General features: G+C 37.3%; 1 protein-coding gene across 1 annotated transcript; it reads left to right on the top strand.

Moving 5' to 3' along the window:
* The first annotated feature begins 3,581 nt into the window (after positions 1 to 3,581).
* On the top strand, positions 3,582 to 10,134 carry LOC147849561 (binding protein). Its single transcript, XM_087337375.1, has 16 exons — positions 3,582 to 3,898; positions 3,985 to 4,066; positions 4,184 to 4,448; positions 4,530 to 4,687; positions 4,826 to 6,026; positions 6,154 to 6,345; positions 6,432 to 7,064; positions 7,279 to 7,455; positions 7,783 to 7,850; positions 7,926 to 8,248; positions 8,335 to 8,453; positions 8,653 to 8,710; positions 8,794 to 8,945; positions 9,050 to 9,578; positions 9,780 to 9,910; positions 10,011 to 10,134. The coding sequence occupies exons 1-16, from the start codon at positions 3,748 to 3,750 to the stop codon at positions 10,059 to 10,061; spliced, it is 4,290 nt and encodes a 1,429-aa protein (XP_087193501.1). The 5' UTR covers positions 3,582 to 3,747; the 3' UTR covers positions 10,062 to 10,134.
* The last annotated feature ends 559 nt before the right edge of the window (positions 10,135 to 10,693 follow it).

Genomic DNA, 10,693 nt, shown 5'->3' with positions numbered 1-10,693 from the left:
CTTCGATAAGAGGAAGAAGAATATGGCAGAAATGGTGACTGGTGAGGAGAGAGAAACTCTCGCGTCGGGTTATTCTGAGAAACAAAGAAAGAGATGATTAATAGTTATGTATGTACGTTTTTTACTTGCAAGGAAAAATGTGAGAAAAGTAGGAAGGAGAGGAGGAGAGTAACAATCGGCAACGGTTCGGTTTGAACCGAACCTCGAAACCACGGTTTAACGGCTTCAACGGTTCGGTTCGGTTTGGCTTTGGTTTTTTAAAACGGTTCGGTTCGGTTCGGTTTCATCAGTAAAAAACCGCGGTTTAAACGGTTTAACAGTTTTTTATTTTTTATTTTTTATTTTTTTAAATTTTTAAAATTTTTAAAAAATTCTAAAAAATTCTAAAAATTGTTTTAAAACAATCTTTTCATTTTTAGACCTTATTTTCACATTTTAGGAACATCTTAAAATTTTTAAAAAAAAAATTTAATGAAATATTATAAATTTTTAAAATTTAAAATTTTGACCTATGTTGAAAACCGAAACCGTAGTTTTTACGGTTTAACGATTTGAAAAATGTTTAACAGTTCGGTTTAACAGTTTCATGGTTTGGTTTGGTTCAGGTTTCAAAAAAATTAAACGATTCAGTTTGGACCCTCTCAAACCGAACCGTTGCCAATTGTTAGAGGAGATATTGATATGTACATAGTACATACATATTGCGGTCTCATGTGAGATTTCTCTCCCTCCTCTTTTGATCCCATCCAACGAATCCAACATGTATGTATATGTATGTATGTATGTGTGGTTCCGGGCAATGTGTGTGTGTGTGTGTGTGTGTGTGTTGTTGTTAGAATAGGATTGAGTAATCCAAAGTGCACCAGTTATAAGTTGCAAGCTTACATACTGAGTGTTTCATCGTATTATGACTCATGAGTATGTGAGTGTTAGCCATGTAGTTGTTGTTTTTGAGATGCCCTCACTTGATCCCATTTTCGATGTTGAATCGATGAAACGTTGTTGTGATTGTGTGGTTGGACGAATATTGTGCATCCTTCATTCTCTTTAGATTGTTCATATCATGTTTCGACTCTACAAGTTACTATTCATCAACTCTTTTTAACTCTATGATGTATCTTTTGATGTTTTGTGGGGGAATTCGATTTAATCGAACTAATACTCCGGATTGAGAACAATCAAGTCTTGTTTGTACATATGTGAAAATCAATTCTAACATGTCTACATATCCGGTTTTTGTGTTACTTTAATTTGTGCCTTTTCTAGTCTTGTGTTTGCTAGCATATATGTACATATATAATCATAGATTATTTGCATACTAGACATGTAAATTTCAAACAAGTATAACACTATAGGAAGCTCTATAAGTAGTTGGATATGCTAATATGTTTGGGAGTGTAAGTGCTACACAACCAAATTATATGTGCATGTCATGAATGAAAGAGAATGTGAAATAAGCGTATCTAGTTTGTGTAGATACAAGAGTTATTCATGGAATGGAATTCAATGCACGCCTCCCAATTTGTTTCTCAAATGTTACATATAAAAGCTCAACATTAACACTAATATAAGAGAGAGAGACCCATTCGGAACTCATAAACGTTAAATGATAGCATGCCTTATGCTTATTGAAATAAGTTCACGTTAATGATTACAATACAAGGATACATGTCAACGTTCTGGCAATAATGGTTTTATATCAACAACATTGCAACAATTGTTTTTGTTAATCTTCATGTAGGCCTAAGGGGTTTATACCCATCGTTTAACGATGATGGTTGTTTCCTAATGTTACTGCAAACATTCATGTTAATAGTGTAGAAATAATTATTTATGTTAAAAGTATTGTCAATGCCATTAATATATGTTAATTGTATCAACAACAAGTACTTTAAGTTAATGTTGTTGAGCCGGTGATATTAACAATGATTGGTTTGAATTAATGGTATCAACAACAACGAGTCATATTTAATGGTCATGGGTATGCCAAGGATGTTTAACATGCGATATATGATGGGTCATGGATTTATCATGAATGTCTATGTATTAATATGGATGAGCATATGTGCGGCACAAAAAGAAAAAGAGTTAGCTTTCAAAGTCCCATCGGTCTAGGTCAAAAGCTTGCCCCTAACAAAAAGTGGGCCTCCCGAATCAAGAAGCTCATATGCTACTTGCTTGCCAAATAAATATAGAGAAATTTATCTTTATGAAATGATGATGAATTTCATGTATGGCAAGTGATATTTTCACTCTAACTAATGAGAATGGTTGAATGATTGAGTGACGAACAAACACTCATTTGCATCAACAGGAAGAGTTGTATGAGAAATACCGTTGTATTAACTTCGAGGATGTTTGTGGACTTGACGAAGCTATACGGCAAGGTGGTGTAATGATCGTACATATATTGTACGGGTAGGCCACAACAAATACAATGATATTATGGATGGGTAAAGGGTGTACGTGCATAGTTAGAAGACATATAACCAACTAAAGGGTTGCTCGAGCTCATGGGTAAGACTCCTCCATCCATGCTCAAGGATGTTTATTTACCACCTTTTTTTAAGTTTTTCCTAACTATAATCTCGGGGAGGAAATATTATAGTCTGACATTTTCTCCTTTGATATGAATTCTACCTCTTTGCAACCACTTGTTTACTACCACGGGGTTCATTAATGATGTCGCACATACTTTGGCTCGGGAGAAATCATTGTCACCGTGGGAACAATACAATCCATGACATCATAAACTCAACCTCATCCAAGTGACCAGTTTAGAGCCATGTCAATCACCATTGGCTGGTAGGCAGGCAGGCAACACACATACTTTTGGTTACAAGCCAACCATATATATTATTTATTTAGTACATCCCTCCGTCCACACCTCCTGAACCCAATTGTTGTTTATCTCCATACCATGCCATCGACACATTGCTACTGGCTGTCTTTGTCTCAATCTTGCAATGTAGACCAAGTTAATGAACACTAAACACGCCCCTCCCAATATGTTATTGTTTGTTAATGTGGGCTTCCTTCCTTCGTGTCCATCATCCACACACCCCTTTGAAACCTCCCCAAAAACGTATAACACACAGTTTGACCTCAGCAGCAGCAACGAACGAGGAACGAGATGGAGATCGGAATGAGGCATCGATGTCCGAGAGGAAAAAGGTTGTGTCGTTCATTTTTATTATTATAATATATTTCTATTGAGAGACGAAAGAAAGAACAAGAGAGAAGAGGGCCTGGCCTGGCCTGGCCTGCCTGGCTGCCGGCCATCCAAAGTGAAAGTGTGAAAGCGGCTTTCTCTCCCTCCCAGTCCCTTGCCTTGCCTTGCTAGCTAGCGAACGATCAAACAAACAAACAAACAAACAAACAAACAAACAAACAAACACACACACACACACACAAAAAAATGAGGAAGAGAAGACGTGGTGCGTCGTAGCTTTCTTTCCTGTCCGTGTTTGAAATTTGGATCTCCCGCTCGTTTTGCAGAGACAAAGGAAGGACACAGAACATCTCAGAACCAGGAGAAGAAAGAATCTCACAGGTAATGGACTTCTGCGTTATTTTACTGCTTGTTCTTCTCTCCTCCTCCTCCTCCTTTTCAAGCCGCCTGTACACAGGTAATGGACGCTTGACAGGAGTAAAACAGCTTTTCATCAAAGGCAGAAAGAGCAGAGATTTAATTGAACGAAGGAGCACTAGTGATTCTTTGCCTGCCTACTGTTCCATTTTGAGAATATGCAGGGACCTAGTTCCCCTCCGTTTGTTGTTCCTCTTAATCTTAGAGATCTTGAAATCCCTCCTGATGATGGAGAGAATCGACTTTTTGCTGAAAAAGTCACTGACATCGATGCATTACAACCTGATGAAGTTGAACAATTAGTCAAAGGTTTGTGTATTTATGCCAAATATGCTACCTAGTTTCAAAGTTTAGACAAAGTTTCTGAGGATAGGATAACCTTTGCTTTCATGTAGGATTGGCCTTCGATCTGGCAGACAAAGAAGTTTTATGTATCGAGGAGCAAGAGATTTTTGATCAAGTCTACTCTCTTGTCAGGTTAAAAGATTTTAGGGACTCAGTGACATCCTTTTCAGGGAGAAATATTGCTCTCCTAAACCTGTTTATAACAACACAATGTTGCGTTTTTCTGATTAATTTTTTTATATTCCACAGGGGCTTCTCATCATTGGAACCTGTGATGAAAGGAAGCCTGATTGAAAGCCTTAGCTCAAATTTTAGTGTTTTGCTTCCTAACATTACGTCTTTGCTGAAATCTGCTCAAGAATCCTCCGATGATTCATCTTCATTAGGAAATCACATTCATTCTCATAGAAATGCCTTCAGGATTTATTGCTATTTCATTCAAAGCATTGCTTTCACAGAAGCAGCAGGAACAGATACAGAGAAAGAAAGACCTATTGCACGTGCAACTACCAAGGTGTTTGTTCTAAAAACAAACTCAATGAAATGCATCTCTTTCACTTTCAAACAATTGGTTTTTATCTAATAATTTGTGCAGTCTAAACAAAGCCGGAAAAAACACCTACCAAAACCTTGGGATTGGGAATTACAACGAGCAAGGATTGTACGGCTCCTTGCAGCAGCTGTAGATGAAGACCTAAAACAGCTTTTTGGAAGTTCACAACCTGAAGAAACTCTGCTTGCCTATATTTTAAAGTGAGCATTCTAGGCGTCGCATTTAAAAAAATACTGATAATAATGCACAAAACAGTTCAAAAATGCAAAAATAAGTTTTAGGGTCAAATAATCTTGTTATGTGTCAGTTTTCTAATAAATGCATCCTATTGGTTTTAGGGGGGTCTTTTCATTGCTTGAGGATCCTGCAGTAATAAAAGATAAAGATGTGAAGGATGCCCTCTACAATCTGATAGCATCTTGTTCAACTAAGTATCATTATATAACGCAGTCAGCGGCCTCTATCCTTCATTTACTTCATAAACATGAACACTTACCTGTCTGCCTGGCAGAAGCTGTTGCGCATGCTGATCAGAAGTATCATGATAGCAGCTTGGCAGTAGCATTAGTAAGAGAAATAGGAAGATTAAACCCTAAAGAATATGCTCGGGATGGTCTTGGAGCTGATAATATTGGCAAATTCCTTGTTGAACTCGCTGAAAGATTGCCCAAAGTTGTCACGACTAATGTAGGGATTTTGATGCCACATTTTGGGGGTGAATCTTACAAAATCAGAAGTGCGTTGGTTTCTGTGTTCGGGAAGTTGATTTCAAAGGTGTCCAAAGAATTTGCTGGAAATGGTTTAAGTGAAACAAATAGACTCCGTAGCAAGCAGGCTATGATTGATGTTCTGATTGAACGAAGTAGGGACACAACTGCCTATACGAGAAGTAGAGTATTGCAGACATGGGCTGAATTGTGTGAGGATCATGCTGTCTCTATTGGTTTATGGAATCAGGTTGCAGATGTGGCTGCTGGACGTCTTGAAGATAAGGCTGCAATTGTGCGCAAGAGTGCATTACAACTTCTCTCCACCCTCTTGAAGTATAATCCATTTGGACCACAGCTCCGAACTGCTGCTTTTGAGGCTACCCTAAGCAAATACAAAGGACAGCTGGAGAGTATGAGTTCACAGTCCCAGGCTGAAGGTCCTAACAAAGGGGGCGATGAGGCCAATGAAAATTCAGATCTACCTATTGGAAAGGAAACTTCTGAACTCAATATTTCTGAAGTTCCAGAAGAAGTGGTATCAGAAGGTTTAGTTGGAGAAGATAGTGGTCTCTCTCAAAATCCAGCGCAAGTTCATCAACCCATGCAAACTTCTGATGTTGGAGGATTAGAACAAACACGAGCCCTTGTTGCATCACTTGAGGCAGGTTTGCGCTTCACGAAATGTGTTGCTTCAACAATGCCTGTGCTTGTTCAGCTACTTGCATCTTCTAATGGCAGTGACGTTGAACACACCATTCAACTTTTGATGTGCGCACGACAGTTTAATGTTGATGGTGCAGAACCTTGTCTTCGAAAAATGCTTCCTTTGGTAAGAGAATGAATGGTTATCTGCTGGAGTGGTTCTTATTTTTGAACTTGTTTATTTGTTGCTCATGAAATAGACAACTTTATGTTTCTCATTCTTTTAAATCTTTATTCTTATACTTCTATGGCAGATTTTTTCTCAAGAAAAAGCAATCCATGATGCAGTTGAAAATGCGTTTTATATGATCTATGTCAAAAAGAATTCTTTTGAAACAGCTATGAACCTAATTAATCTTACCATGGATTCTTGTATTGGAGATCTTACATCAATGGAACGAATACTATATACTTTGGTCAAGAAAGGGGAGATATCCCAAAATATGGTAATGCATTTATCAAAGACTGTTTTTTCCATTGTATAATGATGTAGATTTCCAATGTATTCTTATGATAAGTATTCTTCATTCAGATAATGGCACTGTGGGATTTCTTTACATTTAATGCCCCTGGAGCAACAGTTGAACAGAGTAGAGGAGCCTTAGTGGTGTTGTCAATGTTGGCAAAAGCTTCTCCAAAGATACTCAATTCACACATGCAAAATATAATTGATATTGGCTTTGGTCGCTGGGCAAGAGAAGACATGATGCTAGCAAGGACTGCTTGCAACATTCTCCAACAGCTGTCTGAGGATGATCGTTCTACAGTTCTAACTAGCCATAAGATATTCAATAATTTGGCAAATGTAATAATGATGTCTGATCTTCCAGAAGAGAGTTGGTATGCCACTGCTGAACAGGCTATCAATGCGATATACATGCTTCATCCACAGCCAGAAACATTTGCATCTAGCCTTCTAAAGAAATTTTATACATCCACATTCACTATTGATAACGAACCAAGCTCTAAATTGACCGATTCCTGCTGCACAGATTACCAAATTTCTGTAACTTCACTGAGCAGGTTCCTTTTCCTAGTAGGGCACATTGCTCTGAAGCATTTTGTCTATATTGAATCATGTGTACGTAAAGTTCGCAAGTCCCGGAATGACAAGGAAAGAGAAGCCATGGAGAATCAATCTGGTCCCCATGGAAATGAAACAAAGGTACTACATTAAGTTCTGGGTCTTTATAGTCTGCTTGGCATACACTTTAATAGTTTCCAATTAGAGGTTTGTATCATATTTGGTTTGCCCTTTCCTGTTAGTCACTTCCTTTTTGTTGCTTTTCACTCATCTTTTACTAAGGTATAATCTTGCTGTTTTCTCGGTGTTCACTTGATATTGGGAAGATACAAACACAGTTCAATTTCTGATGCAGGAAGAAAACATTAATGCAGAACTGGGTGTGGCTGCATCTTTTGATGCAAGGATTGACACACTACAAGAAAGAGCTGAGAAGGATATATTGTCTATGGGCCAGTCAAGAAAGTTTTTGATTGGTTCATGTGCTCCTTTAGTTGCAAAAATTGCTAGAAATTTCAGCCTAATGCAAGAGGTATGTTTTTTAAAGTTATCTCTCTATTTTACACTTTGTCTTCTCTATGAGTTTTCCATGTGTTAACGAATACCTGAAGGCCTTTTACTATCCATTTCTATGTGCACTGCGCTGTCCTGATGTAGTTAAGATCAATAGCTTTGTATGCCATCAATTTTGAATACATAGTCTTGAAAGCTAGAAATGATATGATATGTCTTTTTCAGCCTTTGACTATCGATTTCTATGTGCACTGTTTTGTTCTGACATATAATTATTTCAAAACATAGTTTTGGAAGCTAAAAAGTGTGATAATGTCTCTTCAATACCCTTTGAGGTTTCGTACAGTTCCCCATGCTGCAGTCTTCAGCAATGCTAGCACTCTGTAAACTAATGGTACTGGATGCTAATTTCTGGTAAGATCCTGTGAATCTGTTGTAACATAATGTTGATGTTGAATGCCACCATAATGTTATTTTACCCTCTTGTAGTGAAGAAAATTTACAGCTACTCTTTACGGTAGCTCAAAATGCATCAGAAGATACTGTCCGTTCAAATTGTATAATCGCACTCGGTGATCTCACTGTCCGGTTTCCAAACCTATTAGAACCGTGGACTGAACATGTATACGCTCGTTTAAGAGATTGCGCCCAATCTGTACGAAAGAACGCAGTTTTAGTGCTATCTCATCTCATCCTAAATGATATGATGAAGGTAAAGGGCCATATAACAGAATTGACGCTTTGTTTAGAGGACAAGGATTCAAGTATTTCTAACTCAGTAAAGCTTTTCTTTCATGAACTATCAAAAAAAGGTAACTGGTCCTACAACGATGTCTATTCTGTGCACTACAGCTTCATGGCTCAAACTGAAAAGAGTTTTTGTGCAATAAATGGCCAGGAAATAACCCAATTTACAACCTTCTGCCCGACATTCTCAGCCGTCTTTCTGGCATGAAAGAACTTGAACAAGAAACCTTCAACAATATCATGCAGTTTTTAATCGGTTCAATTAAAAAGGTAAGGGATTATAAGTCATCATATCTAGCTTTTTCTCAATGCACCCAAGATAAGATCTTTTAGCTTATAAGAAGCTTTATTTTGGAGATCTTAACTAAGGAGAAATGTACTGGACAAAACCTGCATGAAATTCTGTTTATGTGCCTAATATGTTTCAAATTTGCTTAAATGATATCTTGCTTTTTACTGGATAAAACAGGACAAACAAATGGAAGGTCTGATTGAAAAGCTTTGTCATAGGTTTCTTGGCACTACAGGTTGAAAATAGATAAAAGTAAAACATTTCTATTCTTGTTTTAATATTTTTATAGTTATTCAAGGTATTCATCTGCGTTTACAGATTCAAGGCAATGGCAAAACATTGGCTATTGTCTTTCTCAGTTAACATACTCTGACAAAGGCATACGAAAGCTTGTGGATCTATTCAAGACCTATCAGCACACATTAGCTCTAGATGAGGTCGTGAGTCATTTCAAAACTATCATCTCCAAGGTGATTAGCTCTCTGCTGTCACACCTTTCTTAAGAGGCCCTCTCATACTTAATTAAATTAGATTAAGAACAGTTTTCACAGCTCATGTTTTAAATGTCTAATAGGCGAAGAAGTTTGCCAAGGCAGAAGTGAAAGCCACAATTGATGAATTTGAGAAAAAGATAGTTGAATTCCATGAAGAACGGAAGGAACAGGAAACAACAATGCGAAGTGCACAGTCACATTTTGAAGCACAAATGCAAACCGAAGAGATTCTAGCCTCCACTGAGATTTTGTCAATGGATACGCCATCTTCTTCTTCTTTGAGTAACGGTTCCGTAGTGCAAGACCTTTCTGAAAACACAATGACTATGGTTTCTTCTTCTTTGAGCAAGGGTTGTACTTACGATAGTATTGCCTTGGGGCATGAGGATCTCATCCGTAATGATGACTTTCAAGAGCAAGTTACTTCAGAAGGAAACTCTGAGGTAACTAGCACGAATATTAGTCCACAGATTTCTGTAGCTATGGGATCAAGAATGAAGGTCAAGTCTGAAGAAGATACTCTCGAGGATAGGCGTCGACCAAGAATAAGAGTTAAGACTGAAGGAGTGATTACTACTACGGAGAGACAATCATCCGCTACTGGAATCGGTAAAAGAAATACAATTACCAAAAATGACCAAAACTCCCTGAAGTTTTGAATATTCACGAAATGTACCTTTAAATTTTATAACATACCAGAATAACCTTTAGTAAATGTAGATTTTGTGCTACAGAATGGGGTAAATACTAAGCGAGTAAAGGGGTATTTCGGTGTTTTATTTTTCCCTTTCCTTGTATTGTTGATTGCAGGATCCTCATCCCTTTTTGACGAAGAAATTTCTTGTGATAAGGAAGGAGACAAGGAAAATGAAGAGGATAACTCTCACTTGCCTACTTTTGCTGGTGGCAAACACATTGTAAAGAGGGAAGAAGAAACTAAGGTATAATCTAACATTTATACTAGTTTTGAAGATTATGTACTATGTAGATCAGTTTATTAATGCTTGTGAAGGATAAATCTATATATGGCTTTTCCTGCAGATTTCTCAGCCTATGTTAAGGCCAAGAAGATGCAGTGTGCTTCACAAATGAATTGCTTTTTAGTTCTGAACCTGTTGTACAACTTGTGCAAAGATATATTTGTTGCAAATGATATATTTGTTCATGTGGAGGGATACTGAAATCCTTCTTTCCTCATTGACACTAACCTGTTGTATCATTTAACTACTTACCCAACCTGTGTTGTAAAACTGACTGAAGGTGTGGTAAAAAAGTCTCAGCTCTTTTATTTGAAAAACTTAGACAAGAGAAAAGAAAACCAGCATGACCATAATTAGAAGTAGAAGTCTTGAGTGGTACAATGCCTACTTAACAATTTCTGACAAAAGAGCGTATGGAATTTGCATGTTGACAACAAATAAGAATAATATATCACCACCAATTATTATTTTTGTCATTATGTATTTTTTGCAACTGTTTGGGCATATTTATTGTTATCGAGATAGCAATGCAGGGGTTGGACAAAATCAGGGTGTTAAATTTTTTATAATTGTAAGGTTACTTGGCCAATCGTTAACTACTTACCCAACCTGTGTAGTAAAATTGACTGAAGGTGTGGTAAAAAAGTCTCAGCCCTTTTATTTGAAAAACTTAGACGAGAAAAGAAAACATGCGTGACCATAATTAGAAGTAAAATTCTCAACAATTTCAGACAAATGAGCGTA

The sequence above is a fragment of the Azolla caroliniana genome, unplaced genomic scaffold (genome assembly GCF_043228905.1).
Source record: "Azolla caroliniana isolate FFs.n. ecotype wild unplaced genomic scaffold, voAzoCaro1.0.p SCAF_33, whole genome shotgun sequence".
Taxonomy (NCBI): domain Eukaryota; kingdom Viridiplantae; phylum Streptophyta; class Polypodiopsida; order Salviniales; family Salviniaceae; genus Azolla; species Azolla caroliniana.
Note: the sequence above shows the minus strand (reverse complement) of the source record. Positions and strands in the feature narration are given on the sequence as shown.

Coding starts and splice junctions, on each gene's coding strand:
- LOC147849561 (XM_087337375.1), top strand. CDS start 3,748: ATGCAGGGACCTAGTTCCCCTCCGTTTGTTGTTCCTCTTAATCTTAGA. Junction 6,346..6,431: donor GGGAGATATCCCAAAATATG/GTAATGCATTTA, acceptor TTCTTCATTCAG/ATAATGGCACTGTGGGATTT. Junction 8,249..8,334: donor TCATGAACTATCAAAAAAAG/GTAACTGGTCCT, acceptor ATAAATGGCCAG/GAAATAACCCAATTTACAAC.